This window comes from Dipodomys ordii, unplaced genomic scaffold (genome assembly GCF_000151885.1).
Source record: "Dipodomys ordii isolate 6190 unplaced genomic scaffold, Dord_2.0 Scaffold192, whole genome shotgun sequence".
NCBI classification, from domain to species: domain Eukaryota; kingdom Metazoa; phylum Chordata; class Mammalia; order Rodentia; family Heteromyidae; genus Dipodomys; species Dipodomys ordii.
This window is the reverse complement of record NW_012267408.1, coordinates 2,971,012-2,995,048: the sequence shown is the minus strand read 5'-3', so window position 1 is coordinate 2,995,048 and position 24,037 is coordinate 2,971,012. Positions and strand designations below refer to the sequence as shown.

General features: G+C 42.0%; 1 protein-coding gene across 1 annotated transcript in view; it reads right to left on the bottom strand.

Annotated features, from left to right (window-relative positions):
* Window positions 1-14,962, bottom strand: part of M1ap (meiosis 1 associated protein) — a 46,664-nt gene extending 31,702 nt beyond the window's left edge. The window contains exons 1-3 of the mRNA XM_013034625.1: window positions 14,723-14,962; window positions 11,064-11,246; window positions 7,847-8,012 (exon numbers count right to left, since the gene is read on the bottom strand). Of these exons, the coding sequence (XP_012890079.1) occupies window positions 7,847-8,012; window positions 11,064-11,246; window positions 14,723-14,962 (589 nt within the window). The remainder of the gene's footprint in view (window positions 1-7,846; window positions 8,013-11,063; window positions 11,247-14,722) is intronic.
* Between the last annotated feature and the right edge of the window lie 9,075 nt (window positions 14,963-24,037).

Below are 24,037 nucleotides of genomic sequence, written 5' to 3'. Positions count from 1 at the left end.
CTTAAGAAAGGATGATGGCTATTGAGGATGACAAGATTTGTCTGTAGCCTTATTGATAGTATTGGCATGTGTAGAGGATGAATGTATCCATTAGATGGGGAGAGAGCTCATCAGATATGGCTCAGATCTCAGCCTCCAGAGTAGCTGGATTATATATAGGTATGAGCCACCAGTGCCTGGCTATTTTCATAGCTTTTGGTTTACATTTGCAGTACATGTACTTCACAGTAAATGTTGTATAGGTACAAATAATATATTATTCTCTCATTTAAATAAAACTCAACAAGTATAGGAATTATTTCTTTTCACATGAACCTTCTCTATTCCCTAGATCAGTATGCTGCACAGAGCTGAAGCTAAACAAAGGCCTGTTGAGGTAAACAATTGCTCTTATTACTTTTCCTGTAACTCCTCTGCTTCAGCTTTGTTAGTCTCCTTGTCATATGACCTACTTCCCTCCTTCCATCGAACTTTTACTACTCTGTCACTCCATGGCCTGCCCCTCCTCCAGTGTTCAACTCAGCTCTGACTTTTCCAGTTTTTCTTAACTATATCCTCCCTTATCTGGCTTCAATTAGCATTCCTTGGGTATCTGTGGACTTTATTTGGGCAATTTAAATCACATTTGTTAGTTCATCTCCTCTGAAATGGCTTCTTCTCTTTTTACTGAGCTTATGAAAAGTAGTGGGATTTCATGAAAAGAACAGGATTTGTATTATCCCTTGAAATTGTCAGCACAGTGGTTTTGTACTAACAACCTATTTCTAGTTACCATGAGGAAAAATACTATTTGTATGATATAGTTGTACTAGTTCCTAGTAGTACAACCTACTTCCTACTTAAATGAGGTATTAAAATGTGATATAATTATCTGAAAATGGCATGCGATGTTTCTTCCTTCTCTTCGTCAGCAAAATGCTAGCTGCCAAAGAATCTTTTCCTTCCTTCCTTCCTTCCTTCCTTCCTTCCTTCCTTCCCTCCCTCTTTCTTTCTTCCTTCCTTCCTTCCTTTCTTCCTTTCCTTCATCAGCTGTGGGGCCTGAACTCTGAACTCTGGGTGTGGTCACTGTCCCTCAGCACTTCAGCTCAAACCTAGCGCTCTACTACTTGAGTCACAGCACCACTTCCAGCTTTTTCTACTTATTTGGTATTGAGGAATTGAACTCAGGGCCTCATGCATGCAAGGCAAGCACTCTACCACTAAGCCACCTTTCCAGCTCTGAATTGTTTTTTTTAAACTTGTTTCTCCCTGTCATTTCTCTTGGCCTCTACTTTTTTCCCTCATCTTTACTGTACCAAAGAACAGCAGCACCTATTATTGAAAATCTGAAAATACAACTTAATGTGCTAAACCTGAGATTCAGGAGGAAACTTTTTCCTTCCCAGATGAAGTGCAACTCCCATATGGGCCAAAGAGAGGGCACAGTAGGTCCTAAACATTGGTCCTGCTGACATCAGGGTGACAGGAGTGAAGCTGCATTACAAAGCTGAAGAAAGGCCTCTATCACTGCAACTATAGAGGCAAGTTACATTCACATTCCATTTTTAGACTTACCCTGCCTCCCTGTGGTCACATTCTGTAACATCCTTCTCTGAACTCCCCCCTCTCCCTCTCCCTCTCCCTCTCCCTCTCCTCCTCCCTCCCTCCCTCCCTCCCTCCCTCCCTCTCTCTCTCTCTCTCTCTCTCTCTCATCAAGGTGATATACAGAGGGATTACAGTTACATAAGTGAGGTAATAAGTATATTTCTGGTCAAACTTGTTACCTTCCTTCATTTTTCTCCTACTTTCCCTCCCCTCCAGTCACCTCCAGTACCCCCAGATCCCCTCTCTCTCCCCCCCCCAATTGTACAGATCATTTCCAACATACTGTTTTGTGAATACCACTGTTGCATTGGTTCCCTCCTTGTCCTTTGTCTCACCATTCTGTTGTTCCCTTTTCCTTCCCTAATTCAGATAACCATCAATACTTAAGGGAAATGTCATGAATAAAACCAGAGGTTATTAGAGTGGATAAAAAAGGCCAAGAGGTTAAAGGCATGGCTCAGGTGGTAGAGCACCAGCTGACAGGTGAAAGCCTCAGATATTGAGTTTGAATTCCAGTATGGGAAAAAACCCAGTTATATGCTGTCTATAAACAATATATATGCTTTAACTATAAAGACACAAATGCGTTGAAAGTAAATGGATGGGAAAAAATGAATGGTAAACTAAGAGCCAGGAGAAATGAAAATGTATGTCCACACAAAGATCTGTGCAGCTGCTTCATCTGTAGCAGTCAAAGATGGGAAACAACCAAACTCCCCATTAACAGGTGAATAGTTAAACAACAAAGGGCATGTTCATGTAATAGACTACAACTCAACAATAAAAAGAAACTACTGATATAAACAATATAGATGAATCTCAAAATCTAAATAAAAAAGGCAGATACAAAAGAAGTATATAATCTATGATTATATTTATATAAAATGCAAACACATGGAAAGCAGATCCGTGGCCTATGGCAACAAAAGGAGTTGACAATAGGAATCATTTGAGGATTATGAAAATGTTTATATTTGACTGTGGTGATATATTTTTGTGGGCTATACAATAATAAAAGCACATTAATTGTGCACTTCAAATGTCATGTAATTTATTCCAATTAAATTGGTACAGACAGCACTCTACCACTTGAGCCACAGCTCTACTTCTAAGTTTTTTGGGGTGGTTAATTGGAGATAAGAGCCTCACAGACTTTCCCACCTGGGCTGGCTTTGAATCAAAATCCTACAACCCTAGCCTTCTGAGTAGCTAGGATTACAGGCATGAGCCACTGTCACTATGCAAAAATATTTACTTATAAAAAAGAGACAGGTATTATTTTTCTGAGACCATGGCTGTTAATAATGAATTAAACAAATACTTTTTTATGGTAAAAAATCTTTAGGTAATAAACACCACAGTGGTTCTACTTTGGTCTTATACCATAGGAAAATGACTTTGAGGTAGTTACCAAAGAGAAACTCCATGAGTATTTTTGTTTTCTGGTCTATTTTCTTTCTTTCTTTGGTCTATTTTCTAAGATACTAAAAGAGGAAAAAAGTCAATATCTGGAGTCTTAACAATTGCATAGAAGCATAGGAGGGACTTTCTCCAACCTCTAGTTCTCCCTGGAATTCTTTAAAAAGCAATTATCTTCTTTGTTTGGATTGTTAACATTTTGTGTTTCCTGAGAACACATATGGACAAAATACCTTTCTAAAGGATCTTGACATTGATCTCTGGCAAACTCTAGGAGGAAATATTAAACAGATGGTTTGTAAGCACTTAGAAAAGGAACCTGATATTCTTGTGTATATGGCTGAGAATTATAGGCAAGTTGATAGCATCATTAGGTTGATTTGTAACTGGCTGAAAGACTTAATACTCAAGGAGTACAGACTCTTATCACAACCCGGTCAGCTGCCTCTGTAGCCTTTTTAGTTTGGGCACATTTATTACACTCTGTAAAAAGCTATTATAATTTTTTTTGCCAGTCCTAGGGCCTGAACTCAGGGCCTGAGCTTCTTTCACTCAAGGCTAGCACTCTAGCACTTGAGCCACAGTGCCCCTTCTGCTTTTTTGTTGTTTGTTTGTTTATGAGATACTGAAGAATCAAAACCAGTGCTTCATGCATGCTAGGCAACGGCTCTACCACTAAGCCACATTCCCAGCCCTAAAATTTTTATTTTATATAAAGACCTGAAATACATATATAAGCTACGAAACATAAAAATAAATGGATATTCATGAATTTTTCGTTCAGTTGATTAGCTCAAGTAGAACACTAAACAGTGCTAGGCCCTGGGTTCAAGCCCTAGTACACACACACACACACACACACACACACACACACACACACAATTAATTATTTTTTTGCTATTGGATACTGAGATTCTTTCTGGGTACAATCTCTGAAGGAAAAAAAGACATAGTTCACGCCTTAGGTGCTAAAGAGAAAGAAAAACACCTTTTTCTCATGGATTCAGTTTGAAAACTTAATGTGAAGGACTTTGATTGGTGTCTTGGAAAATTACAGTTGCCTCAGCCTAGGTTATGACCCATTTGTGACCAGAAAGGAGATGTCACCAGAGAAAGGGGATGTAAGAAATGCTGAGCAGACTAAGAAGGGCTTTTATAAATATATCCTCACTTAATTCAACAAATACTTCTTGATTATCTAGGATATAGTATACATTAGGATACAGAAATGAGGAAGCTCAACCAAAGTGTTTACAGAATGCAGACTGAAAAGACATCCAGGAATTCACAATTTAGATGACTAGAAAGAATTATCACACAATGAAGGAGCGATGAACAATTCAGCAAGGAAGATAATTAAGTGCTGAATTGTATGCTGCAGACAAGTGATGTAGTTGATCTAAGGAAAGGAAAGTCAAAACAGTAGTCCTAAACTTGAGTTGGGATTGAAGGGATGGGAAGGAGTTGGAAGAGGATGGAAGAAGACAGGAAGAATTCAGAGGAAAAGCCTATTGTGGGTGGAGGAATGATAGAAAGAACTGTCAGTAAAAAGACTGGCTTGAGAAAAGCAGTCTGTGCCAAAGATGAGAGCTCACAGACCACACGGTTCAAGCCGGTTACTCTCTCTCTCCAGGCAGGGTTTAGTGACCTCATAATGCCTGAAACATCTATATGTGTGAGAATTTGACAGGAACTACAACCTTAGTTACCAATCTGTCTACACTTTATTATAGGGAGAGAGGAGGAAAAGAAGAGTGACGCTTCTCATGTGGGACCAGGAAGAGATTAATGCTATCAAAAAGTAAGCACTCTCAGGAAGTCAAGTATAGATGATCTAATTATGGAGTATAAGCATTCTGTTAACCAGTTTATATTCATCCAGCACTCAAGTAATAGTTCACCCTCCTGCAGTGCTTTCTATTTATACAGGCCCCTTCCAAGATTATGTACACATAGAAGATCCCACTGCAGGGCTTGGGGTATGGCTCAAGTGGTAAAGTACGCTAGGCTACTAGAAGGTGGGAGTCTTGTAAGTGAAGTTTGTTTGTTGTACTGGGGATTGAACTCATAGATTCCCACAAGTTCAAAGATAAAATTATTGCTGAGGCTTGAGTCAGGCAGGTCAGGAAAGTTGGAAAGACCCTATCTCTAATTAGCAAAATGCTAGGCTAGAAGCATGATTCAAGTGGTAGAGTGCCAGTCATGAGTGAAAATGGTGAATGAAAGTGTGAGGCTTTAAGTTCAAACCCTAGTACTGGCCCATACATACAAAATGAATAAAATTACTAAGAAATTTAAGACAACAGCCAAAGACCATTAAACTCCAAAGATGGTACCTTTTTGCACACTGGACCCTAGGTAACTGCATTGATCATTAGCCCATAAAGCTATCCCTTTATATAAATCTGTTCCCATAGCATTGATTATAATAGTAAAACATAATAAATCAAATTGTTTACTAGTAAGTAATTAGACTATGTTACAACCACACAATAAAAAATCATATAACCACTAAAAATTAGTTCTACCTATAAACACTGACTTTTTTTTGGTGCCAGTATTGGAGTTGGAACTTGGGGCCTGGGCACTGTCCCTGAGCTTCTTTTGCTCAAGGCTAGCACTCTACTACTTGAACCACAGCACCACTTTTGGCCTTTTCTGTTTATGTGGTACTGAGAAATCAAAGCCAGGACTTCATGCATGCTAGACAAGCACTCTACCAATAAGCCACATTCCCAGCCCAAATGCTAACTTAAAATTTTTTTTTTTGCCAGTAGTTACACAAGTGCCCAGGCCCCCCCCCCCCAAATAAAATAAAATATAAGCTGAAGCCTGGCATTGGTGGCTCATGCCTATAATCCTAGCTACGCAGGAGGCTGAGATCTGAGGTTCTTGGTTCTAAGACAGTCCAGGTAGAAAAGTCTGTGAGATTCTTTTTTTGGTGGGGGGGGGGGGTCTGGTCGTGGGGCCGGAACTCTGGGCCTGGACGCTGTCCCTCAGCTCTTCAGCTCAAGGCTAGTACTCCACCACTTGAGCCACAGAGCCACTTCCGGCTTTTTTCTTTTTGCTTATGTGATGCTGAGGAATTGAACCCAGGGCCTCATGCATGCAAGGCAAGCGCTCTATCACTGAGCCACCTTCCCAGCCCTCTGTGAGATTCTTTAATTTTTTTTGGGGGGGTGTGGTCATGGGGCCTGAACTCTGGGCCTGGGCGCTGTCCCTCAGTCTTCAGCTCAAGGCTAGCACTCTACCACTTGAGCCACAGTGCCACTTCCGGCTTTTTATCTTTTTGCTTATGTGGTGCTGGGGAATCGAACCCAGGGCCTCATGCGTGCAAGGCAAGTGCTCTACCACTGAGCCACCTTCCCAGTCCCTCTCTATGAGATTCTTATCTCCAAATAACTACCAGAAAATTGGAAGTGAGCTGTGGCTCAAAGTGGTAAAACATTATCTTTGAGCAAAAATTCCTCAGGGGGGCTGGGAAGGTGGCTCAGTGGTAGAGGGGCTTGCCTTGCATGCTCAAGGCCCTGGGTTCGATTCCTCAGCACCACATAAGCAAAAAAGCCAGAAGTGGCGCTGTGGCTCAAGTGGTAGAGCGCTAGCCTTGAGCTGAAGAGCTGAGGGACAACGCCCAGGCCCAGAGTTCAGGCCCCATGACTGGACCCCCAAAAAAAATTCCTCAGGGACAATGCCTAAACCCTGAATTCAAGTACCATGACCGACCAAAAAAAATTTTTTTTTACACAGCTTTTGCTCTATTTCCTGGCTATCAAGAACACAGCTGCATTGCTCCACTATGTCTTGCTATGATGACATATTGCTTTATGATAGGCCAAGAAACAACAGAAACAGCTTCAGCATTGAAATAGAAAACTGCTTCTGTGGGAGAGAGAATCCTCACACAAAAAACAGTGTGAGGTGGGATCCAAGTCTGACAGGCACTCTTGGCTCACATCTGTAATCCTAGCTACTTAGACCTGAAGGGTATAAGTTTTCTGACAGAAAAGCCCACAAGACTCTATGTCCAATTAACCAACAAAGTAATGGCCTGGAGGCATGGCTCAAGTGGTAGAAGGCCAGCTATATGCAAGGAAGCCAAGAGAGAGTGAAAGGACCTGGGTTTAAGCCTCAATACTGGAACAAACAAAATAAACAAAAATGAAAAAGGATGAAGTTTGGTTGCTTTTTACGCAGGCATTTCCTCTCTTCTCTGTCTCTGTCTCATACTTTTGCCATGTGATACCTGCCATCATATTATGTCATAGTTGGAAGCCCCTCAGCAGATGCCAAACCCTGAATGTTAGACTTCTCATATTCCAGACTTGTAAATCAAATAAATTTATGCTCATTAAAAAATCTATTTTCACTTAAAATGTTTATTGGGTAAATGCATTACCTGACCTATGAAATGTAATAACCCCTCTCTGTACAATACCTTAATAACAACAATAAAAGTATATTAAAAAATTCTTACCAGGTATCAGTAGCTAACACCTGTAATCTTAACTACTCGGGAGGTTTAGATCTGTAAGTTGTGGTCTGAAGTCAGCCTGGGCAGGAAAGGCCCCTTATTTTCAATTAGCCACCGAAAAGCCAGAAGTGGAGCTGTGGCTCAAGTGGTAGGGCACTAGCCTTGGGTAAGAAACCTAAAGGACAGTGCCCAGGCTCTGAATTCAAATTCCAGTACTGGCACGTGCGTGCACGCACATGTGCGCGCACACACACACACACACACACACGTGCGCGTGCGCGAGAAATTCTTGAGGCAGGACAATCTTGAGTTCAAAGCCAGCCCAGGCAACATAGTGAGATTCAACTAAAAAAAAAAACCAACAAATCTTACCATCACTTCCAGCCTCTTCAGGAGACTCGGAGTCTATTTGCTCTAGGATTCCCTTTGTGACCCCAACAACCTGAAGCCTTCTGACCCTGCCTAGGTCGATATCTTTCAATCCTTCCTCTAATTGTTTGACCACTTCTTTTCCAGGATGGGAAGTCAGGACAGTAATCTGAAAATAAGTCCAAGAATTAATGGGTCTATTCTCTATGTCCAGAGTGAGGTACATAACCTGTGTCTTGAGGACAAACATAGATATTTATAGTAGTAGTAGTTATTGTGTTTGATGCAGAGAGAAATATTTAACTGCAACTTACAGCTCTAACTTTTCCTGATCTTAGCGAAAAGTTCAAGGAATTATATAAATCAAATTTGGAAGAGTATGGTAGAACCTTTAAAGAAATAATATTTAGGGAACTGGAGGCATGGCTCAAATGAGAGTGCCAGCCTTTAGCAAAAAAGCCAAATGAGAGAATGAGTTCAAACCTTAGTACCTGTGTGCACACTGTGTATACATGTATGTGTGCATGTGCACACACACATAGCGGTAAAAGGGTATAGTTGAGTTTGGTATTTCTTGGCCTCCAGGTCAGTTAGGTTCTTTAGAAACCCCAGCAGGTTAGACTCTGTTTAACTAGATTTTCCAGAGGGCAAAACTTGTCAAAAACAACACAATTTTTTTGGTATAGTAGAAAAAGTTTTCTTTTCCACCGAGGTAATTTCCTGATCTTTCCTGTAAATATATTGTGAATCCCAGTTGAACTACTAGAGGCAAAATTCACAAAAATGCTGGGCACCGGTGGCTCACACCTGTAATCTTAGCTACTCAGGAGGCTGAGATGTGAGGACTGCGGTTCAAAGCCAGCTGGGGCAGGAAAGTCCATAAGACTCTTATCTCCAATAAACCACTCAGAAAACCGGAAGTGGCGCTGTGGCTCAAGAGCTAGAGCTCTAGCCTTGAGATGAAGAGCTGAAGGACAGTGCCCAAGCCCAGAGTTCAAGCCCCACAACCGACAACAAAACAAAACAAAAAAACCTCACAAAGCATGGAGGCTGACTGGATACTCCTTGGGTTGTTAACTTTTTGACTTGTCCACATAGCCTTCAGCAATTTATCAATTAACAAATTCAGGCTTCTGCTTTAGTGTACTGTGGTTCTCCATATAGACTTGACACTCTCTCTAATTTTGGAGGCAGGGGGCAAACCCCTGCCTTAACTTCTAACCTAACTTCTCTTTGGCATCTGAAAAGAATTGTTTCAGTGACTTCCAAGTGCTTTACATGTGAAACTAGAAGCCAGAAGTGCCACAAGTTTATTTTTAACACGTTTTTGGGTGAGGTTATGAGAAACTGAAAGTGTTTTAACTCACATTAACACATGCAACTGGAGTATCCAGTCATGAATTACGCATATTTTTTAAACTGTCTTGGTTTGGCAACAGGATAACAGCAAGTTTTATATTCGTAAATTCTAAGAAAAGTTATGCAATTTATAGCAAGATTTGGTTAAAGACAATTACAAATTCTTTTTTTTTTTTTCAGTGCTGGGGATTGAACTCAGGGTCTAGACACTGTCCCTAAACTTCTTTTTGTTTTTTTGGTCCGGCCCTGGGGCCTGAACTCTGGGCCCCGGCGGTGTCCCTCAGCCAAGGCTAGCGCTTTACCACTTGAGTCACAATGCCACTTCTGGCTTTTTTCTTTTTGCTTATGTGGCGCTGAGGAATAAAACCCAGGGCCTCATGCATGCAAGGCAAGCGCCTCTACCACTGAGCCACCTTCCCAGCCCTGTCCCTGAACTTCTTTTGTTCAAGGCTCTGTCTTTTGAACCACAGTGCCACTCAAAGCTTCATGCATGCAAGGTAAGCACTCTACCACTAAGCCACATTGCCAGCCCAACAATTACAAATTCTTAAAGGTATTCAGGTAAATATAAATATAGACACAATCAAGACAGTTTAATGTTTGCCTTGAAAAGTCCAAAGATCCAGAGGCAGATGGTATACTCAAATTTTATTTTTATAGCTTTTTTCCCTCTTCTTTCTTTACTCTTTTTTTGAATGACAGCCCAGGGGCTTGAACTCAGGATCTGGGTGCATTTCCTGAGTTTTTGGTTAAGGCTAATGCTCTACTACTTGAGCCACAGCTCCACTTTTAGGGTTTTGTTTTGTTTTGTGTTTTGGTGCTTAATTGGAGATAAGAGTCTCATGGACTTTGCTGCCTGAGCTGGCTTAGAACAATGATCCTCAGATCTCAGCCTCCTTAGTACCTAAGATTACAGGCATAAGCCACCAGAATCTATTTCTGTTTTTTTTTAAATTTATTTATTTATTTTTTATTTGTGAACATACTGTACAGAGGGGTTACAATTACATGGGCAGGATAATGCGTACATTTCTTACCAAGCATTGCAGCCTCCTCCTTTGGTTTACCCTTCACATCCCTTCCCAGCCTCCCCCCTCCCCCCCATGTTTTTTTTTCTTATAATAATTCAGTCCCTATTTTTCCAAGTCCTTTACATTTCTATTTACATATTAAGAATTACTTGGGGGGCTGGGAAGGTGGCTCAGTGGTAGAGTGCTTGCCTTGCATGCATTAGGCCCTGGGTTCGATTCCTCAGCACCACATAAGCAAAAAGAAAAAAGCCAGAAGTGGTGCTGTGGCTCAAGAGGTAGAGTGCTAGCCTTGAGCTGAAGAGCTGAGGGACAGCAGGGACAGCGCCCAGGCCAAGAGTTCAGGCCCCACGACCGGACCATAAAAAAAAAAAAAAAAGTATTAGTTGGAGCCGGATGCTGATGGCTCACGCCTGTAAGCCTAGCTACTCAGGAGGCTGAGATCTGAGGATCACGGTTCAAAGCCAGCCTGGGCAAGGAAAGTCCATGAGACTCTTATCTCCAATTAACCATCAGAAAACTGGAAGTGGAGCTGTGGCTCAAGTGGTAGAGTGTTTGCCTTGAGCTGAAAAGCTGAGAGATAGCACCCACGTCCAGATTCAAGCCCCAGAACTTACAAAAAAAAAAAAAAAGAAAAGAAAAAGAAAAAAAGTTACTTGGGTTATAGTGTGGAGAAAAATACTTCTTATGTCTTCAAGGAGTCATAAATTTAACCTTGAAAATGATATTCAATAAGATGAAATATGAATAATGTAGGAATGATAAATAATGAAACACCTATATGGAATGAAATGGGAAGTTAGCTTTTAGCCTTAAGGGCCAGAATCTTTTACCTCCAGGAAAGTGTAAGGCAGAGTGGCACCTGTCACATGTCTGCTGTATTGTTTGAACTGCTGTAGCCCATCCTCTACTGCCAACTTCAGAGAAGTGCTTTGTGGTCTGAAATAACCTTCCCTCTGCAGCATTCGGAGCTCTGAGATGCAGGCTTGCAACCTAACAAAATTCCCCTTCACTTGCTGCAGAGAAAAATGAATCAAAGATATAAAACTTTAGTAATTAGGTTTCAGATTGACAGCTAACTTAATTAACAATTACACTTTAGGAGTTCTTTTCTAGAAAACTGATTTGACAAATGTATACTGTCCAAATATGTTAAAATCTTCCCTATACCAGAGGAAGGGAAATTTGCGTGAATTTGCCAGAAATAGCAAGTGTTTTAACTCATTCACTCACCCAATAAAGAGTCCAGTTATGACTACCTAGTTTTACTTTGGTCATCTGCAAATTGGAGTCTTAAACCTTATTTTGTTTTCTCATTCACTAAGAGTTAATAATGATGTTTTTGCTGGGTATAGCAGTTCATGCTTGTAATCCCAGTTGGCTGGCTTCAAGCCTTGACCCTCAGATAACAGCCTTCCGAATAGCTAGGATACAGGCATGAGCTAGAAGTGTTGAGAGGTTTTAATCTTTATTATTTCCTCCCTTCAACTTTCCTTAAATATTTTATTGGCTTCTCTGCTTTATTTTGTCTTTCTTTTTAAAAATATATTTTAAATTACATTAATTAATATAACTTAAATGTATGACTATTTCTGTTGGTATTGCCTCTTCTCTAGTGTTTATACTAAGCTTATCTTCTAGATATTCTACAATTTTATTTTACTATGATGATGGTGATTCTTATTACTTACTACTTTATTTTTTTATTTTTTAGTGCCAGTTCTGGAGCTTGACCTCATGCTGGCCCTGAGCATTTTTGCTATCACTTTGAGCCCCAGCTCCATTTCTGGTTTTTGAGTGGTTAATTGGAGATAAGAATCTGATGCCTGGGTTAGCCTCAAACCACGATCCTCAGATCTCAGCCTCCTTAGATCTCAGCCTCCTGAGTAGCTACGATTACAAACATATAACGGAGACATAAACTCCAGCACAACATACAGTCAAAAGCAACCAAAATATGTTAGATTTTTTTTATTATATTGTAATCAAGAAGTAACACAGGTGCTTAAAAACTACTTTTGCTGTTAGGAAATGGAAAAACTTGGAAAAAATTATATTAAGTGAAGTAAGCCAGGCCCAAAGAAACAAAGGTCCCATTGTTTCCCTTATTTGCAATATCTAGTATATGTATGAGTCAAGCGGACAAGGTCAGATAATATGATGTTAGGAAAATGAACCCTTAGATATGTATTTTAATGCTTTTTTCTTTCATGCATTTGTTTCTAATGCATTTATAAGATTATCTCTTTGTTGCTTTGTATGTCCCTCCCCCACAGTATAACCCCTGCTTTCACTATATTTGATGTCAGTATAACTTGTGGAGGAGATGGGGAAAAACAAGTCATTTAAGGATACAGGTGGACCTGTTGCAACAATGAGAAGTACAAGTTGTCAAGTCGAAAACGAGCTTTACAACGTTGGTGGGGGGGGAGAGGAGGGGGGGGGGAATTGGGTGGGGGGGAGGGGGGAAGCTGGGAAGGGATGTGAAGGGTAAACAACGGAGGAGGCTGCAATGCTTGATAAGAAATGTACGCATTATCCTGCCCATGTAATTGTAACCCCTCTGTACAGTATGTTCACAAAAAAAATTAAATTAAATAAAAAAAAACAAACTACTTTTGCTAAAAGGCACTAATTGCCCATAAATTAACTAAAATCAAGATTAAAACCTGATATTCTTGCTTCTCTTTTATATGTCTCCTTTGCTCAGCCTGTCTCCTGCAGTCACCCTGGATATTGGGAATGCCAGAACTGGTGGATAACATCTTTGAAGCAAATGATACCCTAGGAACAACAGAGGCTTGCAAAATAGACCACTCCTTAAATGAAGACAATTACCTATGATAATGAGACGGCCCTGTGGAACATAAGTAATCATCTCATGATGACAGTGATAAGATCTCTAGAACTCCTCAATAACTATAGCTGATCAACTAGGCCACACTTTTCCTGAGACTGCTTAATTATGCATACCTCACCCTCTTGTCCTGTCTTACCTAGTGTAAGTACCCCCAAATGTTAGAACACTCTCCTTTTTTCATGTGCCTGCATCCATATCGGGGTGTATACCATCGTTTCCTGTATACCTCTGCCTTGTTTATGGGGCATGCCTGAATATTGTTTTCATTCTTTATAGTGTAGGCATGTATATTATTTTCATTCTTTCTAGTATCAACAGAGGTACTATTTTTCTACTTTCAATGAGGAAAATGAAGGCATTACCTTAAAAATGAGTGGATTCGAGTCAGATATATACTAGTAATTTAGCAACAGATTTGCAAAATTTCTTGCTTTGAAACTCTTAGAGAACATATGCCCATTTAATATGACGCATTTGTATCAAGGCTATCTGGGAGAAGTATATACAGATTCTCCAGAACTTTTTCTCATCTACAGGATTCTGAACTTCACGTAAGGGAGTAAGGGGAGATTAGAATTTTCTTTGAAAATTATGTGAGAACTTTCTAAAACTAATACTCCTGACCCTGATAATGCCTTCTAAACCTCTGGGGGAGTTTTGCCTAAAGACAGTAAAATTTTCATCTGAGTTGAACACAGACAAAACATTTTCATGTTTATGCAGTTAGGGTGTTTTTTTCTTTTCTTTTCTTTTTTTTTTTTTTTGCCAGTTCTTGGCTTGAACTCAGGGCCTGAGAACTGTTCCTGAGCTTTTTGGCTTAAAGCCAGTGCTTTACCACTTGAGCCATAGCACCACTTCCAGGTTTTTTTGGTAGATAAATGAAGATCAGAGTCTCATGGATTTTCCTGCCTGGCTGGCTTCAAACTGTGAATCCTGGATCTCAGCTTCCTAAGTAGCAAAGATGATAGGATTATAGCCTGGTGCCTGGGCTCAGGGTTTTCTGAGCAAAGAAAATTGTACAAGATAGGAAGTGGCGCTGTAGCTCAAGTGGTAGAGCGCTCGCCTTGAGCTGAAGAGCTGAAGGACAGTGCCCAGGCCCAGAGTTCAAGCCCCACGACCGACAAAAAAAAAAAAAGAAAATTGTACAAGATAAGCTGTGAAGTAAAACTATGACTGAATAGACAAGACTCTGAAGACATTTAGAGACTTGCCTTAGCATTTATATTTCATAGGGGACAAAAGGAATTACTGTTCAAAGAATTGTAAATGCCAAGGTCCAGGGAAGTAGTATAGCTTATTTAAATTCCCAAACTAGTAACTTGGTAGTAATTCCCTTGGGCAGTCCCAGCTCTCATGCAGAAAGGATGACCTGTAGTTTGTGGTGTCATCTGTGGGCTATCAGATATGAAGAACAAGTGCTTTTTTTTTTAATAGGGGGAAAAACAAAGGAGGCAATAACGCTGATTAAGAAATGTACTCATTACCTTGCTCATGTGATTGTAACCCCTCTGTACAGTATTTTCACAATAAAAAACTTATTAAAAAAACTTTAAGTAATAATAGCTGTGATCTCTGCTCCAGAAATCCCATATTTGAATTCAGGAGAAAGTGAATAAATATAGATGTACTTACCACAAAAGGGAGGATACACTCATGTTGATTTTGTACCATGTATAAGCTGAACAGAGACATGCGGTTGGGGCCCATCAAACTGCAGGCTAGAGAGAAAAAGTTCTGTAGAGCCTCACAAAGGTTGGAGCAGATGTCAGCCCAGGATGGTAAAGGGATGTGCACAATGAGAAGCCGAGGAGGCTGCTGGTTTATCTTAGTGGCATTGGAGAGTCCTGTACTAAGAGATCGCCTGTGATGCATGGCAGCCTAACCAGAGGTAGGTATGCAGCCAGTATCTGGATAATGGATATTGTTTACACCTAAAGGAAAGAGAAATCGCTGGCTTTAATGAAACCATTTTAAGTTGAAAGAAAGGACACAATTTGTGCTCACCTAGGCTATCTTTTTTAGCAGTTGCCAGGGGATGTAGATGTTTGACTATAATATAAGCATGAGAATACTTAGAGATGCTGTGTGGAATTAATAGAAAGCTGTTTTCAGAAACCTTGTTTCTGGATTAGCAGTCATTGTAGTGTATGGTAACTTGTTTGTTCATTTGTTTTTGGTAGGTCATGGGGCCTGAACTTTGGGCCTGGGCGCTGTCCCTGAGCTCTTCAGCTCAAGGCTAGCACTCTACCACTTGAACCACCAGTGCCACTTCCTGGTAACTTGTTTTTATGACATTTCTCCCATCATATAAAATTCCCACGGGTAGAAACTTGTCATATAGCCTTTTCCTTCAGTGTCTAGCATGTTGTTTGGTAATAGTAACCCTTAGAATTGAAAATATGAGAATATTTCTCCCATGGTTAGAATATTTGGATTGTTTCTACTTTCTATAAAGTATTTAAACTCTCTTTAAGAACAGGGACTAGGATATAGCTCAAGTGGTAAAGTGCTTGCTTAGCAAGCAAAGTTGAGTTCAATCAACTGAGTTAAAATACACACATACACACATACACAAAACAAAAGGATAAAAGAAGGCCTTTCATTACTTCAATATACTAATTTGTTGAAAGAATTCTTGAACCAGAAATTCAACCAATTCCTAATTATTTACCAAGACAGCAATACCCTAAGTTTCTGTCTCTGTCTCTCTATCTCTCTGCTATTACAGGGGCTTGAACTAAGCCTTGAACTCTTGCTTAGCTGCTTTGCTCATGACTGGCCCTCCACTTGGGCCATGCCTCCACTTCCTATAAAAATCTTTTATCTGTTGTACTTTTAAATTGAGTGCATGGAACCAATTTCTACATGTTACAATCAATTCAATACTTGAAAACTACTTTGAGGTCTTGGGAGTTGTCCTTTAGCTTTTTCACTCAAGGCTAGCACTCTACAATTTGAGCCACAATTCCATTTACAGCTTTTTGGTGGTTAATTGGAAGTAAGAGTCTCACCCACTTTCCTGCCCACCCTGGCTTTGAGCTGTGATCCTCTGATCTCTGTCTTCTGAGTAGCTAGGATTACAGGCCCTGGCTTTCAATGTCAGATAATGTTCAAAAATTCCCCTTGGTTAAGATCTCTCTGTGGTTTCAGTCTGCACTGACATTTTTAGATCCCACACTAATATGCAATTGTGAGACTCCTTGAAATGAAAGACTCCTCAAATAGGCAGCGATTTTCCTTCTGTACTCAAACATGATCAAATAATGCAGTTGTGCTTGGATATACTACTTATACTAAACAGGATCTGATCTTATTTTTAAAACTTAATAGTTCCTCCCTGCAAAACTGGTTAACTCTGGAACTGGGCTTGAAATCATCAAAAACTCAGTAACTCTAGCAATGAAAACCCTCCAAAGACTTCCAACTATCCTTGGAACAGTCTACACGTCTTACCTTGGCTCCTCAAATTCTGCATCTGCCTTCCACCCATTTTTAGGCTAGGCCATATCCAGCCCAACTGCAGGTATGACACCTGCCACAAAAACACATTCAACCTCTAGCTGGGGATCCCTGAGCAGGACTCCACCCATCTCCCATCTTCATTTAAAAGAACAAGTTAGGGCCCTTTTACTTGCCTGCACTTTATACTATCTTTTTATGGCCCTCAGGCTTCTACTACACCTTTATGGCAGGCCCCCAGGCCTCTTCACCCGGTAATAAATGATTTGATGATTTGATGGTTCCCACTCCATTCCAGGGCCCCACTGAAATCCTTGAAGGGGTGCTTGGGGGGTGCAGTTCTGTAGATTGCTGACCTAGCATGTGGCAGGCCCATCCCCAGAGCACACAAAACAAAACAAAGCAAAAATGCACCTCCAGAGCCCGAGCGCTTTTGCCCTTATTGGCTTCTTTCATTTTAATTATTAAATTAACAGTGGGTTGTTTTTCTTTTCTTTCTTTTTTTTTTTTTTTGGTCAGCCCTAAAACGGCAAGTTTTCCTCTGAAAGGAGAAAAAGTAAATAAAACATTCTCTTCCACTTTCTGTTTTTGAAACCGCCTCAAGCTGTTGGTTGCTGCCCAACACCAGGCTGGCCCAGAACTCGCGATGCTGGGGCTTCGGCTTTCTGAGTGGGGGATTACAGGTTGAGGGCCGCTATGCTTGGCCTTTTTCCCCTTGTGAAGGAAGTTAGGGCAATGGCGGTGCCCCCCCCCTTCCCCGCCCCCTGCCCGCCCCATCCCGGCCTCCGGGCCTCCGGGCCGTGGGTGTGAGGAGCATGCGGACCAACACGGGCTTCGAAGCGGGCTGCCCGCGGGCCTGCGCCGCCTGCGGGCCGGGCAGGCGCACAGACCGCCGGCGAGGCCTCCCCACGAGGTCCCCAGCAAGCCCCATTCCACGAGGCGGCCTGAGGGAGGCCGAGCCTCCTACCTGGCCACCAGGTTCTACTGTGGGCGAAGCCGTTGGGGTCCGGCTCTGGCACCAATGACCCGCGCGAGTCTCCCTCAGGTGCCCGGCTCGGAGCCCCACCTCGGGCGCCCCTCAGGCCCCGCTCCCAGGCGTCGCTCCGTCCTCCTCAGGAGGAGCCCTCAGCCCCGCCCCCAGCCAGCGCCCCTCCCACCTCCGCACAGGGCCCCGGTCGGGAGCCCCCCTGCGGGAGCCCCACCCAGGGCCCCATCTCAGCGTTCCCTGCAGGGTTCCTTCCCTCCCCGCACCCCCAATCTGGTTTAGGTGACCCTAGTAAGTGCATGCTTCCCCCCCCCCCCAATTCAGCAGCACCCCTGCACTGTCTTGGCTGTAGCCTTTACCTTCCACATCAGTCATTCATCACTCAGAGGGTCTCTTTTAGTCAGTAAGCCTTTATCGTGCTAAAACTTTATTTCGTGGGTCGTGGGGACCGAACTCAGGACCTGTGTTGTCTGAGGCCTTTTGCTCAAGACGCTCTAGCCCTGTAGCCACAGCTCCACTTGCGGTTTTCTAGTGGTCAATTGGACATGAAGAGTCTCCCATACTTTTCAGCCTCGGCTGGCTTTGAACTGCGATCTGCAGATCTCAGCTTTTTGAGTAGCTAGGATTACAGGCGTGAGCCACCAGCGTCAGGCTGCTAAGACTTTATTGTACCAGGACTCCAAAACGGCGCACAAAGTGGTCCTGTGCCCCAGCATACAAATCAGTTTAAACTGGACTCAGTTCAAGCCTGAAATCCTAGCTACTCAGGCAGGAGGCTGAGATCCTAGAATCGTGAGTAGAAGCCAGCCAAGGCAGGAAAGCCTGTGAGACTCTCTATCTCGGTCACCGGAGGGCAGAGGCAGCCAGGAAGGCCACTTCCTTATTAAAAAACAAAAAAACAAAACACCACTTGTCCCAATCCTTCTTGGGGGGAGGAGGGCGGCAGAGACCACTGGCCTGAAACCTCTCAAACTTAACTTGCTAAAAGTAAATTTACTGCTGACCCTGCGCGACCTCTCTGACCCCAACCAAGGAGTACCCAATAAACTTTTCTTTGATTCACCTTTACCTCCTCCAGTGTGTTCTTTCCTTGCCTAAAACCTTACAGTCTCCAGTTAACCACCCAAAACCTGGAAGTGGAGCTATGGCTCAAGAAGTAGTGTGCCAGCCTTGATTGAAAAAAACCAAAAGGGACAGCACCCATGCCCTGAGTTCAGACCCCAACTCTCTCCTCCTCCCCAGCAGGTTTAATCCTCCCTCAGGCAGTTTTTAATCCCTCCATCCCAAGAGGGTCTGTCCCTCTTATATTGTAACCGTTGGATGAGTCCAAGTCAGAAAGAGACATACTTAATCCCTAAGTATGGGACCAAATATTATGAAAAAGTTTAGAGCAGCTCAACAATCTCAGTCCTTGTAGATGGCAAGAAAAGAATTCAGACATGCACATAATTAAAGGTGATAGGAGGGTTGGGAATGTGGCTTAGTGGTAGAGTGCTTTCCTAGCATGCATGAAGCCCTGGGTTTGATTCCTCAGTACCATATAAAGAGAAAAAGTTGGAAGTGGTGCAGTGGCTCAAGTGGTAGAGTGCTATCCTTGAGCAAAAGAAGCTCAGGGACAATGCCCAGGCCCTGAGTTCAAGCCCCAGGACTGGAAAAAAATAAGTGATAGGAAAGTTTATTACAAGTGAAATATGACAAAGAGAAGATGAGGAAGATGGCAGTTTAGCCTGTCTCTGCCAGCTTGGCCATCTTTGTGATAGAGGTTAGCCTTGTGTTAGATGGTGAGAATTGAATGGTTTTCTGATGGGAGTCTTCTTTCTGTTACCTGTAAAGTTGTGAGGCTCAAGACTTACTGTTCCCTCCTTATTTCCTCTTTTTTTTTTGTGCCAGTCCTGGGACTTGAACTCAGGGCCTGCCTAGGCAAAGTCCCTGAACTTTACCACTTGAGCCACAGCTCTACTTCCTGCTTTTTTGGTGTTTAACTAGAGATGAGTCTCACAGACTCTTCTTGCTGGGCCTGTCATGGAACAGTAATCCTCAGATCTCAATTTCTGGAGTAGCTAGGATTACAGGTGTGAGCTTCTTGTACCCCACTGTTTCTTCATTCTCTTCTTTCTTACTTCCTCATTCTTTTGTAACCCCTTGCCCTCATTTTGCCATCAGTCAGGATTTTTTTTATAAGCTCATCCTGCTGTCTGTAAGCATTGTACGCCTGCTTTTTTTTTTCCTCCCTTCCCCTTTATCAGGGCTGCTTTTCTATTAAATTTTTGTATTTATTGGGAATGACTCCTAAGATCTCTCTGACAAACTTCTGTTGGGCTAGGGGATCTTGGTTCTTAGCTGTTGGTTAATCTGGGTTTTTAATATTCAGAATATTAGAAATTCTCTGAATTAGTCCACAGAAAAGATGTGAGTACCAAACTAATGGATAAGCAAAGTTGGGTGCCGGTGGCTCATACCTGTAATCCTAGCTACTCAGGAGGCTGAGATCTGAGGATCACGGTTCAAAGCCAGCCCAGGCAGGAAAGTCTGTGAAACTCTTGTCTCCAGTAAACCATCAGAAACCAGAAGTGGCATTGTAGCTCAAGTGGTAGAGCACTTGCCTGGAGATGAAGAGCTGAGGGCCAGAGTTCAATCCCCATGACTGACAAAAAAAGAAATGGATAAGAAATCTCTCCTATATGTTTATTTGTTTTATTTTGTTTTTGTCTTCTGTTTTCATTACCAGATATGTAGATGACGTGGGACAGTAATTCAATAAGTGGCTCAGGACAGGTTAGACATTTCCATGGGAAAAGGTTACAGTTTGTGTTCTAGTTTTACTACATTGCTTTATCCTTCTTGATTGCTCATCAAATAAAACCAAAACTATTTAACACAAATATGTTCTGTGTGTGTGTGTGTGTGTGTGTGTGTGTGTGTGTGTGTATGTTAGCCCTAGAGCTTGAACTCAGGGCCTGAGTGCTGCCCCTGAGCCCCTGAGCGTTTTTGCTCAAGACTAGTGCTCTATCACTTGAGGCACAGTTCTACTTCCAGTTTTTTTTTGGAGCAGTTTATTGGAGATAAGAGTCTCACGGATTTTCCTGCCTGGGCTGGCTTTGAACTTAGACACTCAGATCTCAGCTATCTGAGTAGCTAAATTACAGGTGTGAGCCACTGGTGTCTGGTAACACAAACATGCATGTGCCAGCCAGTTCTGAGGCTTAAACTCAAGGCCTGGACACTGACCCTTCAAGGCTAATACTCTACTATACTACCTGAGGCACAGCTCCACTTCCAGCTTTTGGTAGTTTATTGGAGATAAGTGTCTCATGGACTTTGCTACTTGGGCTGGCATGCTACCATTTGAGCCACAGTTCCACTTCCAGCTTTTTGGTGATTAATTGGAGATAAAAGTCTTGCAGACTTTCCTGCTCAGGCTAGCTTTGAGCCACGATCCTCAGAGCTCAGGTTCCTCCCCGCCCCCCCTCCCCCCCTGTAGCTAGGATTACAAGTGTGAGCCAATGATGCCTGACATTGTAAGTATACTTTATTTTATTTGTAAGTATGCTTTAAAAAACACTTCAATATGCCAGGTGCTAGTGTCTTACAACTGTAATTCTAGCTACTGAAGGGGACCTATGCTCAAACTGTAGAGTACCAACCTTGAGCAAAAAAGAATAGGGACAGTGCCCAGGCCCTGAGTTCAAGCCCTAGTACCTGCACAAAGAAAACAAACCAAACCAAACAGTAGCAAAATAACACCATACACACAAACCCAAACCCAAATACTTAAGTCTGATCTGCAATAGAATGCCAGCGTCTCATTTTAAATGATAGCTTCTCAACAGCTCTTCTTTTCCATTTTGTACAAATAAATCTTCCTGCCTATAATCTCCAGATTATCCTTTACACTGATATTAGAATTATTGTTGTAATAAATATTTTAATTGTGTCATTCTTTTTTTTTCTTTTTGTTTGGGGGGGGGAGATCCGGTCATGGGGCCTGAACTCTGGGCCTGGGCGCTGTCCCTCAGCTCTTCAGCTCAAGGCTAGCGCTCTACCACTTGAGCCACAGCACCACTTCTGGTTTTTTCTTATGTGGTGCTGAGGAATTGAACCCAGGGCCTCAGGCATTCAAGGCAAGTGCTCTACTACTGAGCCACTTCCCAGCCCAATTGTGTCATTCTTTTGCTTAAAAATTGTTTATGTTACCTTTTTGGTTGAAGGGTCTATCATAAGCAACCTACCTACTTTAACAGACCAACCTCAATACTAGCCTTACTCTAAATTACTACCTATTGGGTTGGGAAGGTGGCTCAGTGGTAGAGCGCTTGCCTTGCATGCCTGAGGCCCTGGGTTTGATTCCTCAGCACCACATAAGCAAAAAGAAAAAAGCCGGAAGAGGCACTGTGGTTCAAGTGGTAGAGCACTAGCCTTGAGCTGAAGAGCTGAGGGACAGCGCCCAGGCCCAGAGTTCAGGCCCCACAACTGGACCCCCCCAAAAAAAAATTACTACCTATTGTTCCCAGCTACCACATATTGCTTCCTTTTTTTTCTTCTTTTTGGAGTGTGAAACTCTGACTTCTTACCTATTAACCCTATTAACCATTGTTTTTTTTTGGGGGGGGGGTCTGGTCATGGGCCTGAACTCTGGGCCTGGGCGCTGTCCCTCAGCTCTTCAGCTCAAGGCTAGCACTCTACAACTTGAGCCATAAGGCCACTTCCGGCTTTTTTTTTTCTGGTTATATGGTGCTGAGGAATCGAACCCAGGGCCTCATGCATGCAAGGCAAGCGCTCTACCACTGAGCCACCTTCCCAGCCCCTTAACCATTGTTAACATGGACTTAAACACTGTTAGGCAAGATTTGGCCCTGAATCAACTAGGCTTCACTTGGGTTGAGATGAAGGGGAAATTTGGGGATGGATGTGGATGATTTGAGGCCCTGTTGGCACTGCCTCCCCTCCCCTAATACATTTCTTTTTGAACCGCCCATTAGTTGGTCCATTAATATAAAGTAGAATTTTTTAAGCATATACAAAGTCCTGTGTCAGGTATGGGAGACTGTGACATTTTTCCATGAAGAATTATTCTTTGAAAGTGACAATGAAGAAATGCCTTGCAACAAGGCATCAGCTGCTTAGAAATCCACTTCCATGTTTACTGGGTAGGGTGGGGGCTGCTTTTCTTATAGGGTGCTCTCAACCAGTGACTGAGTATGGTAGGGAGACAATGGCAGATCTGTACCAGGGAGACACAAAGATGGGTGCTCTGACTCTGTAATTCCTCAGCAACTTTGCTGTACCTCCACTGTCAAGGATTCTTCCTTCATTTTCTTCTTAGAGTCAGACTTACATCACGGTCTGTTTTCCCAGCAACTTCACAGAGGAGAAAACTGGCAAACACTATCCTATTAGCTAAGTCTGATATCACTAAGGATGACTTGTAGATATCATATCATATTTCCTATATGACGGAAGAGTGACACTCATCTTTGTGGTTTCTTTCCTCAAATCTGAAACCCCAGTATAATCACAAGAAAACCTGAATGTAGGTATTACCTACAAAATATCTAACAAATACTTCTCAAGACCGCCAAAGTCATGAAAAATAGGGAAGAAATAAAGGGCTGTTATATACTACAACAGACTAAGATACGATGACTGTCTCAATATGTTTGTACTGTTCTAATGAGCAAAAGTGTATTACAGCTCTGAATCTTAAGTTGCTGATCAAAACACTGGCAGATTTTCTGTCTGGGGAGGGCCTGGTTCTCTGGTTCACAGATGATGCCTTTTCTCCATGTCCCTACATGTGGAAGGGACTAGATAGCTCTCTGGAGTCTCATAAGGGACCCACCTTCGTGACCCAATCACCTTGTAAAGCTACCATCTCCAAATTTCATAATTTGGGGGGATTAGACTTTAGCATATGAATTTTGGAGAAAATAAGCATTTAGGCCATAGCATTCTTCCCCTGGCCCCCAGAATTCAGTTTTTCTTACATGCAAAATGAATTCATTCCATCCCCAAAGCTTTAACTCACTTCATCAATAACTCTCTAGGTGTTGGATTTTATTTAAGAAATTATAGGCTGTTTCTAAATAACCATACCAATTCAAAATAACTAGCAAGATGGTAGGAGGAGGGAGAATAATGGAAGGGGTGATAAATTGTATATATAAGTAGACATATTAAAGTAAAACCCTTTTGTACAACTATTTAAAGATAATGATAATAATCAAAAACAGTAAAAGTAAATAATCAGCAAAATTCAGGGCTGGAACCATGGTTCAAGTGGTAGATCTCCAGCCAAACAAGCAAGATAAGCAAGCACAAGGCCATGAATTTAAACCTGAATAGACCGAACCCCCAAAATTGAGATAAGCCAAATAGTAAACTATGTCACTGAAGACTAGTTTTCAAGGGAACTTTTCATCATCCTATAAATTCATATGATAGCTCTATCAATTCTTGCTAGAATATAATAGTAGTTTCCAGTTATTGAGTGTATGTAACACATT